At 38.6% G+C, this 18,499-nt stretch overlaps 1 protein-coding gene across 1 annotated transcript; it reads right to left on the bottom strand.

Annotated features, from left to right (window-relative positions):
• Positions 1–14,078: 14,078 nt before the first annotated feature.
• On the bottom strand, positions 14,079–17,574 carry LOC110923499 (putative RING-H2 finger protein ATL71). Its single transcript, XM_022167582.2, has 3 exons — positions 17,394–17,574; positions 16,358–16,422; positions 14,079–14,703 (listed from the first exon to the last, which is right to left on the bottom strand). Exons 1-3 carry the CDS (start codon positions 17,529–17,531, stop codon positions 14,214–14,216), a joined length of 693 nt encoding a protein of 230 aa, XP_022023274.1. The 5' UTR covers positions 17,532–17,574; the 3' UTR covers positions 14,079–14,213.
• Positions 17,575–18,499: the final 925 nt, after the last annotated feature.

Genomic DNA, 18,499 nt, shown 5'->3' with positions numbered 1-18,499 from the left:
AATATGCTCAAAAATATTCCGGATGTCGGTTCGTTTGGCCGTACGATCGCGATGTTCGCTTAATTACGACGGAATGCGCATAAGCGCGAAAGACGATCCAAATGACGCGACGAATGGATTTTTCTCATGCCAAACACTAAGGCATAATATTATAATGCTTACATAAATTTTTGGATGTCCGGATGTATTCAGAACGTAAGTTATGCGCGAAAGTGCTAACTTGTGCACTTTTTGACACTTTTAGCCCCTGAATGATCCAAAAGTTTGTTTTAGCATACCAAACCCCTCAAAGCCTATTTCTAAGCTATGTAAAGGATATTTATGGTATGTTTACTTATGGACATGTTCCGGAATGTTCGTTACAATTCAAATTGGCATACTTTCGCAGTTTGTCAAGTTTAGTCCCTGTAAGCGAATTAACTTGTTTTTGCCATACCGAAGCCTTCAAAACTTATTTCTAAGTTATGTAAAGGTTATTTAAGGTATGTTAAGCATATGTTGATGTTCCAGAGTATTTGTCGCATTAAACTGAGTACGTTTACGCACCAGTTTGCGTATAATTCTCCAGAAAGCGTTGTAGAGTTTGAAATTGAACAAGAATTGATATGTGCAAAAGATACACATATTTATACAAGATCCCAAGTATGAAATACAATATTTCATCAGCTTGGTATTTGTTTGATGGTCGTGGTGACACAGGTGTCACAAAATGTTTCCGCCATAGGCTTACGGACCGCAAGGGCCATGCCATACAGTCCGTAAGCGACGCCCAGCGACAGAAAGTTGGCTGTTGGCTGTTGTAAACGGTAAAACATTAATGTGAGGATCTTTCCAAAGATATGGGCGACCCCTAATCATCTCCTAGCACTATGGGACAGTTGTTGATCATCAAGGAGCCCTTGTAGACCTTGTTGTGATGATCTTAATGATCTTCATTGCCTATAAAAGGCCACATTGTGCAACAAGTTTACTCACACCTTCATCTGCATTTGAGGACCACTTCTGGAGCTCAACTTCCTCTCAAGTGTTCCCTAATCAAGCTTAGGACTTCAGTAAGTGTTCTAATCCTTTCTAAATTGAGTTTAGCTTAGTTATTTAGCTAAAAATCAAACCGTCGTAATTACGGTTTGACTTCGAGATTAGTCATCAATGGCTCAGTCAAATCTCAAACTAAAAGTAGTTATAGGTTGGTGTTTATGTGGGTAATAAACCCTTAAATTGGTTCCCCCTGATCACCACTCTAACTAGGTCAAAAGTCGAGTCAAACATGTAATTAAAAAGTCAACAGAAAGTTTAAAATGCGATTTATGCAAGATTAACAATGTAGAACACTTATAACATGTTTTATCATTAATATAAGTTGGTAATTAGTGTAAGAACATGTCTAAACATGTTCAGCTCGACAATTTACTATAAGGACCCGGATCGGAACCGAAAGTCACATAGTTTGACTTTCACTTGGACTTTCTGTTCTGACCCGTTATGGTATGTTTCAAAAATACCGTAGAGCCTTATTTGGACCAGATTACATGCTAGTATAACCCTCTGTGATTATACACCTCGGATCATGAGTTATCCAATTAATATGCATGATTCCGTTAAATGCCCATATGTTGACCATTATGCTCTTATTGCCTTAAAATGTGATTTTTGGAAATATAAAAGAGTACAAACTTTAATTACTGATATATAAACGTGTATGCAAAGTTTTACATCAATTTGAATTGTAGATTAAGAGTTGTGCTCATTATCGCAAAATGAATGCTTTAGGTTAAAAAAATGGCGTAATTAGTGTATAGCCTAGTTAAGCCTACTTTTTGGTATCAAACTTAATACCCACTGATGTAATATATTATTTTGGGATTTTAAATATTTTTAATTAATTTTAGACTGAGCATAACTAGTAGTCGTAGGCTTAATCCGGTAATTGTCGGTTTTGCCCTTACGGACCATAAAATGAGTTTTACATATCTAAACAACTTCAAACCTTTTGCTACTAATCACATATGATAAATAGATTATTTTAAGCCTTCTGGAAATATAAAAATATCAGATTTAAGTATAGACCCCGGAAATGGCCTTTAATCGCCTTATTAAGCGTTTTTAACGCAAAGTATGTGACAAAATTATATTGGACATACCCGGGTTGATACCTACTGATATAAGAAGCAAATTATAATATTTTAACAGTAAGCAAAGGTTGATAAACTCAGACTCCAGTTTTGAGCTTTTCGGCTTATGTGAAATTACCAAAATAACCCTACGGGGCCTAGTTAGTGTTTAAACACGTTTCGGGCATAATGAAAGGCATCTTACTGATGTCACAACATATTTGAGGCATAATTAACTTAGGAGACCTGTCTATAGCTCTCATGAGTACCCGTCACGCTTATTACGCGTACGGTTCGGGTTATGTAACAAGTTTACATAAATTAGCCGAGACGGGTCAAACCTTAACGGTTTTATCTCAAAGAATGTGAATAATAAACCCATATGGAACAAGTCTTCAAACTTGTCGGGTCTAAATCACATTCTATCCGGTCTTCGCTTAACCGTGCGTACGAACCGTATCTTTGAAACTAGCCGGTCTAAGCTTAAGCTTAATTAAAGACCCGTTAGGATTCTAATAGGTTATTATAAAACCTTCGTTCCAGATTAGGAGGACCAGTAAAAGCTATCTGCAATTTATTCAATTAAGGAATTTTACTTGCAAAGGTAAATACTTTTAACTTATTTTCCGTTATACGGGCTTGGGTTACGGTATTTAAAATACCGCTTGGTCGGGCAATTGACCCTAACTCATTAGTAGTTGGGTATTAACAATGTGACCCGTTTAAAAACTTGTTTTGTTGGCTTTACGCCTTTGGGGGCTTAATGACCATGTCCCGGATATCCTTGGCAGCATTTTACGAAATGGCCACGACCTCGACATCCGGGTGTAGGCGTACACCCGGCATTATGTCCATGACTATAAAAGTGTAGCCGTTGGTTACCGGCCACGGTTTTATGCTATGTGGCGTGTCTATTAAACTTTAACCCGGCACGACCCGGGCGACCGAACGCATAGTAACATGTAATTCTTTACAAGATTTAATTATAAATTATCCCAAGTTATAAAGAGTTTGTGCCTTGTGCATTTAAACCAATTTTATTAAACATTTTACAAAAGTGTCAGTTGAATGTATTTACCAGTGTAAACTGACGTATTTTTCCCAAAAAGACTAAATGCAGGTACTATGCGTAATTGGCTGGGATTTCTCCTTAGCATCATTAGAAGTCTCGCAAGCTTAAGATGCCTGAAGTCTGTTGAACAATACTTTTTATTATCATTATTGATCCCCTGTGGATTTTATTTCAACAATGGTGATACTTTGATATTACACTTAACGTTGAAATATATTTATCTTTATGCTTCCGCTGTGCATTCATATATATTGTGTGGTTTGACTATAATGTTGCCAACTACGCCACGGTAATCCCCCACCGGGCCCACCGGTGAGACACGTGGAAATCAGGGTGTGACAGGTTGGTATCAAAGCCAACACTGAGTGAATTAAACACTAGCCTTTGTGTTTAATCTCAGTTACACAATTGCACATACTTGAGTCTAGACAAGAACATAGGACAAATTCGAATTGTTATTCCAGTTTGTCTTTTTATTGTTTATTGTTATTTAAAGTTTTGAAAGCAGGAAATATGCCACCAGCAATCAGACGAGGAAGAGGAGGAAGAGGCAAAGGAACGATCATTACTCACAATGATCACGAAGCTGGACCCTCGAACATGCGAGCTCCTTCTAGTACAAGAAGTGACGAACCACTGAGACGAAGAAGAAACCTCTTTGAACCTGCGAGACATTCTACCTCGCATAGCTCAACACCCTCATACCGTCATTCATTTGGACCAGATTCGGAAAAGAATCCCAATAACCCTCAACCATCCTTTATACCTCTCCAGCGATCTGCTTCGCACCGATCTTATGGCGATCCTTCACCTTTCTTCGTAGGACAGTTTAACCCGGCGGATTATGTCCAAGAGCCGATAGGGTATAACCCTTTAGGACCAGAGGATCACTTTTCTGAAGACAATGCGGTGGATATGGACGAGGATACAGATCCCGTCGAGCCTGCACGGGGTACTCCCAACCATCCAATCGAGATTTCTGATGGGTCATCCTTCCATGGAACACCCTATCAAGGTCCCGACAGCTACCAGGCGAGGTTTGACCAATGTAATTGGTACTTTACACCTTCACATCATTACTCGCCTCATGATCAACAGCAACAACAGGATCCTTCGGAGGATTCACGGTTCGTGGCAGTTACGCCACCGCCACGGCCACCGGTTCAACCAGTAATTCCAGATCCGCCAAGGCGTAGAAGATCAGGCGCACGGATGTCTACCCGAGGAGGGGAATTCCATTTCAGCACCCCTCGCCACTCGAGTGCTAGTCACTTTCCGTCAGTGCCTGAAGAAGAACCACAATTAGGGGAACCTTCTGGCCACCCTGCAGAGGTGAATTCTGCACCAATTGCACCACCTCCGCCACCATTCGGATATGACAATCCGATACCAGCGTACGGCGCTTCCACGGCGTACAACCCGTTTGAGCAGCCGACTCACAAGCGCTACAACTATAACTATGATGCCGATCCATATGTGGTAGCGGCAAATTATAATGCCCTCCATGGAACCTCTTGGAGACCAGATTACTCAGCTCATGGGTATCCAATACCTCCTAGACCTCCGGTTCAGCAACCGTCGCAGCAGCCACGTTTTTCTCCACCGGAGCAAGAAGAAATACTCCACCGTTTAAACCGTGTGGAACGAGACTTCGAACAAGAACGAAAGAGTAATCGTGGATTTCTCAAGGGCTTAGCAAACCTACTGAAAGGGAGGAAGAAACGAGATCATTATTCTCCTTATGCATTGTTGTATTTACAATTTAGTCCCTGCGTGGACATTTATCGTATTTCAGTCCCTACGTGGACTTATCTTTTAGTCCCTGCGCGGACATCTATCTTGTATTGGTCACTGCGTGGACTTATTTTTCTATAAACCTCTGCGTAGGTATTTATTTATTTAAGAAGTCCCGTTTAGGGCAGCGTGTAATCATATTTGAAATTTATGGAATGTTATGTTATGAATTTAAATTTGTTAATTATAAATGAAATAAATCAAAAATCATTCCTTTTAAATTTAAATCTGCCTAAATAAAGAATCTTAAGAGTGAAACCTAGCCAGGTGTCTTTATAAGACCCGGCCAAGATGGTAAGACCTGATTAAAAGATTCAGATTCCAAGTTAACCTCTGTAATCATGTTAACGTTCATGGCAGATGTGATTCGTTAAAATCGCACACGTCATTCTTATATAGGAATCCTTTTAAGGATTCCAAGGCCCAAATTAATGATTTGTAAATCATGGGTTAAAATCGTCAATAAAGATGATCAATTATAAAACATCCGTTAGTGATGTAGTGCCTACGGGCCAAACTTATTTAAACATCCATTAGTGATGTGGTGCCTACAGGCCAAACTCATAAACATCCATTAGTGATGTAAAGCCTACGGGCCATAATTATTGTCATATAAGACAAAAAGGCAGTGGTAGTCTATGACTCCCTGTCAGAAAAGGGAAAAGAACTACGGTTCAGACCTTCATGCCTTGATTCTCTGTAATCCCGGCTAATATTATAAAAACGTCCTCGTGACTAGGCTTTTATTCCACTAATAATATTGTTTGTAAATAGGATAAGTATGTTCAAATCCTAAATAAAAGTGAGTAACAAATTAACCAGATATGGTCTCTGTTTACCATGGTTAATGAATTGCCATAAAAGACAATTCCATAATAAACTCCTAAATAAAATTTTTTCGTTATCTTCTGTAACAGATTCAAGTTACCATGGCTGATCCTAGTGGGGAGAATAGTCACTCGAAAGAAGACGAATACGATAACGCCCAGGTGCATTTGACGGGCGCAGAATTAAAAGCTCTTGTCGACAATGCTGTTAAGGCAGCCCTGGATCGACAATACGAGGAGTATACTGAATCTCGGAGCAGAACCATATCCAAACCACACTCAAAGCCGAAAACCCACTCAAAATCTCACAGCAAACCACCGTCCAAGCCTAAAAAGGACGATGATAATCACTCGTCAAATGAAAACAGTGTCCGTCAAGAAAAGGTATATACTGATGCATCTCGCGCCAGAGGCTGCACCTACAAGTACTTTGTATCATGCAAACCCCCAGACTTCACTGGGGAGAAAGGACCGGTTGATTGTATGACGTGGCTGGACGAGATGGACACCGTGGTGGACATCAGTGGTTGCGCAGAGAAGGATGTGGTAAAGTATGTTTCACAATCATTCAAGGGCGAGGCCCTGGCTTGGTGGAGGTCGTTGGTTCAGGCCTCGGGAAAGGCTGTTCTATACAGCATGACATGGGAGGAATTCATTTCTCTCATCAAGGAGAATTACTGCCCTCAACATGAGGTTGAAAAGATAGAGACTGACTTCCTGTCATTGGTGATGACGAACCTTGACTGTCAAGCTTATCTCACGAGCTTCAACACGATGTCCCGGTTGGTTCCGTATCTGGTAACCCCGGAGCCAAAGAGAATCGCTCGTTTTATCGGTGGTTTAGCCCCCGAAATAAAGGCAAGCGTAAAGGCCTCTCAGCCAGCGACCTTCAGATCTGTAGCTGACATTTCTTTGTCCCTCACTCTGGATGCGGTCCGACAAAGATCGCTGAGGAACAAAGAAGCTGAGAAGAGAAAGCGTGAAGATGATACTTCACGGAGGTCGGGCAAGAAACACCGTGGAAACGGTGATAACAAAAGAGGGTCGGAGTCAAGGAAGGATGGGCAACAGTCTGGTGAGAAGCCCAAGTGCAAGAATTGCAAGAGACATCACTTTGGAAAGTGTAGGCTCGAATCAAACTCGCAGACTCAGTCGAAGTCGTATGCTTGCGGGTTGTGCAAGTCCAAGGACCACAAGACCGTGGATTGCAAGAAAATAAAGGATGCAACCTGTTACGGCTGCAGCGAGAAAGGGCACATTAAAAGAAACTGCCCTAAATATGCCAAGAAGCCTGAAGAGGCCAAGAAGACCAATGCAAGAGTCTTCAGGATGGAGGCGAAAGAAGCAGTGCTGGATGATAACGTGATCACAGGTACTTTTCTCGTAAATGATATCTTTGCAAGAGTACTTTTTGATTCGGGCGCTGATAAGTCTTTCGTAGATCATAAATTTTGCAAATTGCTGAATATACCTGTCAAAACCTTAAATGTGAATTACGAGGTAGAGCTAGCAGATGGCACCATAGAAACCGTCTCCACTGTGTTAGATGGATGTGTGATATCCATTAAGAACCACTATTTTCCTCTATCTCTACTTCCCTTTAAATTGGCCGGTTTTGACCTAGTATTGGGTATGGACTAGTTATCTCACAACCAGGCCCAAATCGTCTGCAACAGAAAGCAAGTGGTGATAAAGACTCCGTCTGGTGAATCGCTTACCATTCGGGGAGATACCCAGTACGGATTGCCTGAGCAAGTGACTATGCTCAAGGCTTCAAAATGTCTAAAGAAGGGTTGTGTCATCTACATGGCACAGGTGATTATTGAAGAGCCTAAACCGAAGATAGAAGACATTCCCGTCATTTCGGAATATCCAGAAGTTTTCCCTGAAGATCTACCTGGTTTGCCACCAGATAGGCAAGTGGAATTCAGGATCGATATCATCCCTGGAGCAGCACGTATTGCTAGAGCACCTTACATGCTAGCACCAACCGAAATGAAGGAGTTAAGGACCCAGCTGGATGAACTGCTAGCTAAAGGTTTCATCAAACCCAGTTCGTCTCCTTGGGGAGCACCTGTCCTGTTTGTTAAGAAGAAGGACGGATCGATGCGTCTGTGCATCGATTATCGCGAACTTAATAAGGTCACGATAAAGAATAGATATCCCTTGCCGAGGATCGACGATTTGTTCGATCAGTTACAAGGGGCAAGTTATTTCTCGAAGATTGACTTGAGGTCAGGCTACCATCAACTGAGAGTCAGAGATGAAGACGTACATAAAACCGCATTTAGGACTCGTTACGGTCACTACGAGTGCCTAGTAATGCCTTTTGGGCTCACAAATGCACCGGCTGCGTTCATGGATCTCATGAATCGCGTCTGCAAGCCGTACTTGGACAAATTCGTCATCGTTTTCATCGACGACATTCTTATATACTCGAAGAACCGAGCTGACCATGAGAAACACCTTCGCTGTATTCTCAAACTGCTACATCATGAGAAACTCTATGCCAAATTCTCTAAGTGTGAATTCCGGCTTCGAGAAGTCCAATTCCTAGGACACATTGTCAGCGAGCGTGGTATCCAGGTGGATCCCGCTAAAGTTGAAGCTGTAATGAATTGGCAAGAGCCAAAGACGCCTACAGAAATTCGTAGTTTCCTGGGGTTAGCAGGATATTACAGGCGTTTCATCGAGAATTTTTCAAGGATTACTGCGCCCTTAACTTCCCTGACCAAGAAGAAGATAAAGTTTGTTTGGGGCCCTAAGCAGGAATCCTTTGATATTCTGAAGCAAAAGTTGAGCAACGCTCCTGTGCTCACATTACCTGAAGGTACCGAAGAGTTCGTAGTTTACTGCGAAGCATCACACACTGGCATGGGATTTGTGCTCATGCAGAAAGGCAAGGTTATTGCCTATGCTTCGAGACAGTTAAAGGTGCACGAGAAGAGTTACACCACCCATGACTTGGAGCTGGGTGCCGTTGTGTTCGCACTAAAACTGTGGATACATTACCTGTATGGTATCAAGTTTGTGATCTATTCGGATCATAAGAGCCTTCAACACCTGTTTAATCAGAAGGAGTTAAACATGAGGCAACGCCGTTGGATGGAAACTTTAAATGATTATGATTGTGAAATCAGATATCATCCCGGCAAGGCGAATGTAGTCGCTGATGCCTTAAGTAGGAAGGAAAGGGTGAAACCCATCCGAATCAATGCCAAGAGCATTGAAGTGAAGAATAATTTAATTGAAAGGTTGTTAGCTGCACAGAGAGAAGCTGTGTTAGAAGCTAACTATCCTAAAGAAAAGTTAGGAGTAACTGAGGACCAGCTAACTCTTAGCAAAGACGGAATTTTAAGATTAAACGGACGAATATGGGTTCCAATTTACGGAGGACTTAGAGATGTCATTCTCCAGGAAGCCCATAGTTCTAAATACTCCGTCCATCCTGGAGCTGATAAGATGTATCAGGATCTAAAGGCAAATTATTGGTGGATAGGCTTGAAAAAGTCTGTAGCCGCTTATGTAGCAAAATGCTTAACTTGTGCGCAAGTCAAGGCTGAGCATCAAAAGCCATCTGGCTTGCTACAACAGCCTGAACTTCCCGAATGGAAGTGGGAATGTGTAACTATGGATTTTATTACCAAGTTACCCAAGACGAGGAAAGGAAATGACACAATATGGGTTATCGTTGATAGACTGACTAAGTCAGCGCATTTCTTACCCATCAAGGAGACTTATAGCTCCGACATGTTGGCCCAGTTATACGTTGATAAGATTGTAGCCTTGCATGGCATACCTGTGTCTATTATCTCTGACCGGGATACTAGATACACGTCGCATTTCTGGAAAAGTTTCCAGCAATCTTTGGGCACACGTTTGAATTTTAGTACGGCTTACCATCCTCAGACAGACGGTCAGAGTGAGCATACTATTCAGACGTTGGAAGACATGCTACGTGCATGTGCTATCGATTTGGGTTGTAGTTGGGATAAGAACCTACCATTAATCGAATTCGCCTACAACAATAGCTACCATACCAGCATTAAGGCTGCGCCTTTCGAGGCATTATATGGTAGAAAGTGTAGATCGCCTGTTTGTTGGGCGGAAGTTGGAGATGTCTAATTATCAGGACCAGAGATAGTCTTCGAGACGACGGACAAGATTGTCCAGATTCGAGACCGTCTCAAAGCTGCCCGAGATAGGTAGAAGAGTTACGCAGATCCAAAGCGTAAAGATTTTCACTTCGAAGTAGGTGAAAAAGTGTTACTTAAAGTATCACCCTGGAAGGGGGTGATGCGTTTCGGCAAGAAAGGCAAACTAAGCCCGAGATACATAGGACCTTTCGAGGTTATCGAACGTGTCGGGTCCGTTGCCTATAAGCTAAATTTGCCAGAAGAGCTCAATGGAATTCACAATGTGTTCCACATCTGCAATCTATAAAAGTGCTTCGCTGATGAATCACTGATAATACCACATACAGATGTGCATATAGATGAGAGCTTGAAATTTGTGGAAAAACCTTTGTCGATTGAAGATCGACAGGTAAAGAAGCTTCGAAGGAAGCATGTACCTATTGTTAAGGTCAAGTGGGATGCCCGTAGAGATCCCGAATTCACGTGGGAGGTCGAATCCACGATGAAAGAAAAATACCCTTATTTGTTTCAGTAAATCTCGGGTCGAGATTTATTTTAAGGGGGTGAGGATGTAACACCTCGAAATTTTGTGTCCAATAAATAAATGACACGTGTCGCATACGACAAAAGTATTGTAAACCCGGATTTAATTAAAGATATACGGTAGGATTTTCAAATATGTCGACATGTTAATTTTATACCTCTGAGCGACTTCGTCATTTTAAATCCCAAGACCCTAAGCAAAAATTAATAAGCATCTAATATATCTTAATCCGGTAATTACTAATAATAATGGATGCCCAAGTTTACTAATTTGGATCCTAAGAAAAATAATACAACTTAAATAATTGTTATAAACCCCATCCTTGTGCAAGCCCATAATACATTATGATATCTGACCAAGTATGGGTTAAAGGCAAGCCTCAGAAATTATAAAATGCAAGTTGACCATTCAATCCTTGAAAGGTTAATTTTTTTTGCCACTGATAAGCGCTTAGGGACCGTAAGGGTCCTGCCTTACGGACCGTAAAGGGGTGAAGGGGTAAAAAATGTTTCCGCCATAGGCTTACGGACCGCAAGGGCCATGCCATACGGTCCGTAAGCGACGCCCAGCGACAGAAAGTTGGCTGTTGGCTGTTGTAAACGGTAAAACATTAATGTGAGGATCTTTCCAAAGATATGGGCGACCCCTAACCATCTCCTAGCACTATGGGACAGTTGTTGATCATCAAGGAGCCCTTGTAGACCTTGTTGTGATGATCTTAATGATCTTCATTGCCTATAAAAGGCCACATTGTGCAACAAGTTTACTCACACCTTCATCTTTGAGGACCACTTCTGGAGCTCAACTTCCTCTCAAGTGTTCCCTAATTAAGCTTAGGACTTCAGTAAGTGTTCTAATCCTTTCTAAATTGAGTTTAGCTTAGTTATTTAGCTAAAAATCAAACCGTCGTAATACGGTTTGACTTCGAGATTAGTCATCAATGGCTCAGTTATATCTCGAACTAAAAGTAGTTATAGGTTGGTGTTTATGTGGGTAATAAACCCTTAAAAGGGTTCCCCCTGATCACCACTCTAACTAGGTTAAAAGTCGAGTCAAACATGTAATTAAAAAGTCAACAGAAAGTTTAAAATGCGATTTATGCAAGATTAACAATGTAGAACACTTATAACCTGTTTTATCATTAATATAACTTGGTAATTAGTGTAAGAACATGTCTAAACATGTTCAGCTCGACAATTTACTATAAGGACCCGGATCGGAACCGAAAGTCACATAGTTTGACTTTCACTTGGACTTTCAGTTCTGACCCGTTATGGTATGTTTCAAAAATACCGTAGAGCCCTTATTTGGACCAGATTACATGCTAGTATAACCCTCTGTGATTGTACACCTCAGATCATGAGTTATCCAATTAATTTGCATGATTCCGTTAAATGCCCAAATGTTGACCATTATGCCCTTATTGCCTTAAAATGTGATTTTTGGAAATATAAAAGAGTAGAAACTTTAATTACTGATATATAAACGTGTATGCAAAGTTTTACATCAATTTGAATTGTAGATTAAGAGTTGTGCTCATTATCGCAAAATGAATGCTTTATGTTAATAAAATGGCGTAATTAGTGTATAGCCTAGTTAAGCCTACTTTTTGGTATCAAACTTAATACCCACTGATGTAATATATTATCTTGGGATTTTTAAATATTTTTAATTAATTTTAGATTGAGCATAACTAGTAGTCGTAGGCTTAATCCGGTAATTGTCGGTTTTGCCCTTACGGACCATAAAATGAGTTTTACATATCTAAACAACTTCAAACCTTTTGCTACTAATCACATATGATAAATAGATTATTTTAAGCCTTCTGGAAATATAAAAATATCAGATTTAAGTATAGACCCCGGAAATGGCCTTTAATCGCCTTATTAAGCGTTTTTAACGCAAAGTATGTGACAAAATTATATTGGACATACCCGGGTTGATACCTACTGATATAAGAAGCAAATTATAATATTTTAACAGTAAGCAAAGGTTGATAAACTCAGACTCCAGTTTTGAGCTTTTCGGCTTATGTGAAATTACCAAAATAACCCTACGGGGCCTAGTTAGTGTTTAAACACGTTTCGGGCATAATGAAAGGCATCTTACTGATGTCACAACATATTTGAGGCATAATTAACTTAGGAGACCTGTCTATAGCTCTCATGAGTACCCGTCACGCTTATTACGCGTACGGTTCGGGTTATGTAACAAGTTTACATAAATTAGCCGAGACGGGTCAAACCTTAACGGTTTTATCTCAAAGAATGTGAATAATAAACCCATATGGAACAAGTCTTCAAACTTGTCGGGTCTAAATCACATTCTATCCGGTCTTCGCTTAATCGTGCGTACGAACCGTATCTTTGAAACTAGCCGGTCTAAGCTTAAGCTTAATTAAAGACCCGTTAGGATTCTAATAGGTTATTATAAAACCTTCGTTCCAGATTAGGAGGACCAGTAAAAGCTATCTGCAATTTATTCAATTAAGGAATTTTACTTGCAAAGGTAAATACTTTTAACTTATTTTCCGTTATACGGGCTTGGGTTACGGTATTTAAAATACCGCTTGGTCGGGCAATTGACCCCAACTCATTAGTAGTTGGGTATTAACAATGTGACCCGTTTAAAAACTTGTTTTGTTGGCTTTACGCCTTTGGGGGCTTAATGACCATGTCCCGGATATCCTTGGCAGCATTTTACGAAATGGCCACGACCTCGACATCCGGGTGTAGGCGTACACCCGGCATTATGTCCATGACTATAAAAGTGTAGCCGTTGGTTACCGGCCACGGTTTTATGCTATGTGGCGTGTCTATTAAACTTTAACCCGGCACGACCCGGGCGACCGAACGCATAGTAACATGTAATTCTTTACAAGATTTAATTATAAATTATCCCAAGTTATAAAGAGTTTGTGCCTTGTGCATTTAAACCAATTTTATTAAACATTTTACAAAAGTGTCAGTTGAATGTATTTACCAGTGTAAACTGACGTATTTTTCCCAAAAAGACTAAATGCAGGTACTATGCGTAATTGGCTGGGATTTCTCCTTAGCATCATTAGAAGTCTCGCAAGCTTAAGATGCCTGAAGTCTGTTGAACAATACTTTTTTATTATCATTATTGATCCCCTGTGGATTTTATTTCAACAATGGTGATACTTTGATATTACACTTAACGTTGAAATATATTTATCTTTATGCTTCCGCTGTGCATTCATATATATTGTGTGGTTTGACTATAATGTTGCCAACTACGTCACGGTAATCCCCCACCGGGCCCACCGGTGAGACACGTGGAAATCAGGATGTGACAGATGGCCTGTTTCGGTGAAAATTGTTTATTTAAATTGTTTTGTCTTGCGAACTCGTTTAAACACGTTTTAAACTACGTATGACTAATTCAATTCATGTTTTATGAATTGTAGGTATAATTTATAGTACCGGAGGACGATCAAGCTCAACGAAGAACCGAATATGATCAAGAATTCAAGCTTCCGCGTAATGATTCGTCGGCACATTTTAAAACGACGAATTTACATACAAGATGTTAAAATGTTTTTGTTTCCTAAAATGTTTTAACAAACTCGTATTTTCAAGTGTATGTTTAATCGTAAATACACTATATTAATCGAAATCTTTATGAAAATCGTATAAATTAAGGGTCTTACAATCACCATTCTTAGCAAGCTACTTAGAAAAGGCCAAAGGGTGCACCCTAAAGAGATCAACCCCTACCTTCCATGTCTCTTATAAAAGAAACCAAGTCTCTTGCAAATGGATCATTTCTCAAGTCACTATTGTTAATGGGTTGTCTTCTTTCATTCTCGTTATTTCGCTCACTGATCACAAAACGACAAACCGGACATTGGCCATGGCTTTTCACCCATGGTACAATGCAATTTTCGTGAAACATGTGATTGCATGGTGTGAGTGTTACCATTTCTCTTGGTTCAAAGTCGTCTAAACAAACCACACAACTCTTACCATCTTCATTCTCCCGCGGTTTGGATCTAGCATCAAAATCCCGATAGTATAGGTTAATCCGTGGTATTCTCGGATTGTAGATCTCTCTCCTAAGCTTCTCCAAACCAATATTTTGTTGGTTTCCCATTAATATGGGATCACTATGGCTGGTGAGTCTTGGTCTGGGGTTTATACTTCTTGGCATAGTGGTACCGCGTGCTAGGTTTGGTAAGGTAGGTTGAGATCGAACCCTGAAAAGATCGCCCTTGGATATTAACAATTAAGAAACTAGTATATAACTTTTTAGTAATTTATTTAAATAACAAGATGCACGGGTCACATAGTTTGAATAACGTGCTATAACTATTTATAAATGAATAATAACACATTAAATATGCGCTTTATAGGATTTTCGATGGAGTTAAAACTAATCATAAGTCAAAACGTATCATGTTAACTTCACAAAAGAAGTTTTCACCAACTTTTTAACGCTTTTATAAATATAATGTAATATTTTAAATTTGATTAAGAGGTACTTAATGTAATAAAAATCCATATATACTTGCACATGTACAAAATAATAATAATAATAATTTTGGATGCATTATACTAACACCTGTTAGAAATTTAAATTTTAATCTCTTTGACCTACCTGATTCATGGTTATATATATATATATATATATATATATATATATATATATATATATATATATAGGGGTCCGCTAAAATGAGAACCACCTCGAGTTGTAAGAACCGTGAGAACTACACCGTACGGGGTGAGGTGGACCAATTTTTTTTTTCACAAACGTAGATGCGTGTATTATAAACAAATTTGTAAAAAAAATTCAAAAAAAAAAGTTTTTGAGCACCACAAATGTGTGTTTACGGGTACCGTAAATTTCCCGGTAGGATTTACGGTACTTGTAAACACAAACTTGTGGTGCTCAAAACTACACACACGACATTTTTTTTTGAATTTTTTTTACAAATATGTTTATAATACACGCATCTACGTTTATGAAAAAAAATTTTGGTCCTCTTCGTCCCGTACGGTGTAGTTATCACGGTTCTTACAACTCGAAGTGGTTCTCATTTTAGCGGTCCCCTATATATATATATATATATATATATATATATATATATATATATATATATATATATATATATATATCGGAGAAGACCACCCTTTATTGCGAGAACCAATATGAACACAATCAAAATTACCTAAAAAAATCTAAAAAACACATAATTTTTTTAATATTTTTTATGAAAAAGTTGCTGCTTTTCGTTATTAAAAATACAAATTTAAAAAAAAATTGTTTTTAGTTTTTTTTTTTTTTTTTTTGGGTTTAGTTTTTAACATTTAGCATGGGTGGGGGTGGGGGGGGGTTAGTTTTTTTGAGGTTTAGTTTTTAGCATTTAGCTTTGAGAGGGGGGGGGGGGGGAGAGGGAGGGGGGTTAGGCTTTTTTAGGATTTTTATGTTTTTGGTGGTGTAGTTGGTTTATTTTGTTGTGTTCACATTGGTTCTCGCAATACATGTGGTTTCCGCATGAACGTTACCCTATATATTATAACTGAGTTTAAGATAAAAGCATAATTCAATCTCTAAGAGGCTGTTTGGCAACTTCTGAATGGTTAAGTGCTGAATTAATAAGAGGTCTGAACCATTAAGTGCTGAACCAGTAATAGGTCTAAACCATTAAGAGGCAGTATAATGCTTAACCCTTCAGAGGCAAATGTCTGACATATTCAGATTAGAGGTCTTAACCATTCAGACTCTGTATAAAACTTAACCATTCAGAGACAAATGTATGAACCATTAAGTGTTGAATTAATAAAAGGTTTGAACCATTAAGAGGTAAACAAACAGCCTGTAACTCGTAAGCTAACTAGAGGACTTACCTAGGTGCCGCGAAGGGCGACACATATCCCTCGGACCCAAAATAATCCATTGGACTGACCGTACCCTGCAAAATTTTAGAACACATTATATATAAAACATTCTAGGGTGACATTTCAGTGTAGCTAATATCAATATCAAATCTAGTTACACTGATTTGTTTTGTTTTATTTTTGTCTTTTTTTTTTCTATTTGTGTATCTTAACTTTCAGTATTAACATTTATACCCCTCAGTTTTCTATAAAATATCATTTTGGCCCTCTCGAGTTTTACGTGTTTATTTTTATGTACGTGGTAAAATATAATACATTTTCGTGCTTATATTTATGTAGGTTTTGACATATATTTTGTTCGGAAACGAATCGGTTTAACTATAATACGTTTTCAATAGGCTGTAAAAATTTCGAGTTACCTTACGTTTCGACGTCACCGCAACACGCGGTATCATTCTCTAACTTAAAAAATATATTATTTTCTTACATGCGTATTTTCAAGTACGTTTTGCTATAAATCCAAGTTGGTTTACGTTTCGACGTAAATTGTTGTTGGTAATGAGTTAAGTCAAATATAATACTTTTTTGTACTTGTTTTTATATGTGTTTTCAGTTGGTCTATGTTTTAAGGTAAATTTTGTTCGAAAACGAGTTGGGTCAAATATCTGACAGTATAAACCCGAGTTATTTTAAGTTCCGGTACCGCGAAACACACGATTAGTAGAAATCCTAGATGTTAATTATAAACATGAACTCTGGTGTTCTTGTGTTGTATTTTGTGATTATTATGCCACAAATGTACGGATAGGGTGGGGTTCTAGAGTGAACACTAGATCAATGACCAGGATTAGTTCAATCAGTTCGCAAGCTACACTAGTGTTCACTTTTGAACCCAATCCTGTACGGATATGTGTTGTGAAAATGGTCATATCATAATTTAAAAAAACAAAAGCATATAATCAGTTGGATTTTTCCAATTCTGATTATCAACTTAAATAATCACTTTTAGTTAGAAAAATAAATATATAGGATAGCAGTGACTTACAGTTATGAAAGAAACACGGATCATAGGGGAAACATCATTGTCACGATCATATGGCACAAGCGTGTGGATTGGCCGATAACCGGTGTTGTCAGAGTAGTTGTTCATGTTAGAAGAATGGCGATATACGATGGTTGGCATGGGTTATTTGTAGTTTGAAAGTTTATATATTCCTTGCGTTTTGTTAATTGTTTTTTCAAGCTTTATTGTCTTATCATGGTGTTGGATGAAGATGTACCAAAAGTAGTAGTCACTAGTCATGGTGATGGTATCTTATTCTTTTTTCATTGCGGAGAACTAACGAGTTATATATAAGACAACAAAAAGTATAAATGATTGAGCATATTTTAGTTATTCTTTTGTTAGAAACCTATATATGCATTTCAAACCAAGCACAATTGTTTATAGGCACATAGTTACAAAGTGATTGGTTCATTTTTAGACTAGAATCCCATAAAATCCCCACTCAAAAATTGGTTTAAATGTTCAAGATTTTATTAGCATATTTCTTTGAATTTTTTTAAAAAAACATTCATTAACACTCAGCACTCATATCTTGAATTGGGTTTGAGTCTCTTTACTAAAACAAACTTGCACACTTTGTTCACTTGTTACGCCAGGTTCTATTGTCACTTAATAATCATCCAATTCATGATATTTTCATGAACCATGTATCTAGGTTTGCTGTTTGGTTTATGTATTGAAGATAGTTGAAACCATTAGAGTTGACATAAATAGATACTATTAACTTTCTCTAAAATAAGTTTGCTTTTAAGACTAGTTGTTATGGGATGGTGCACTTCACCCATATGGCGTTAAACACCAAAACATGAATGTTAAAAGGGGGCGTCAAAAGGGGAGGCATTACCCCCACCCCTGTAACGCCCTGCTATTTCGTACTTTCTATATTTGTAAACCCTTGCTTGTAATTCTATTTTTGGAAACTTTGTATTCTTGTAATCGTTCTTTTGTTGTAATCAATGAAAAATCCAAGACTTGAATCATAATGAAATTCGTATTTTTCTTACATTTATGTTACACACATTTGATACACGCTTATACGTTCGAACTTGTTAATCATGTGATACTTTGTTTATACTTTGTGCCAA

This window comes from Helianthus annuus, chromosome 17, assembly GCF_002127325.2.
Source record: "Helianthus annuus cultivar XRQ/B chromosome 17, HanXRQr2.0-SUNRISE, whole genome shotgun sequence".
In the NCBI taxonomy this organism is placed as follows: Eukaryota; Viridiplantae; Streptophyta; class Magnoliopsida; order Asterales; family Asteraceae; genus Helianthus; species Helianthus annuus.
Note: the sequence above shows the minus strand (reverse complement) of the source record. Positions and strands in the feature narration are given on the sequence as shown.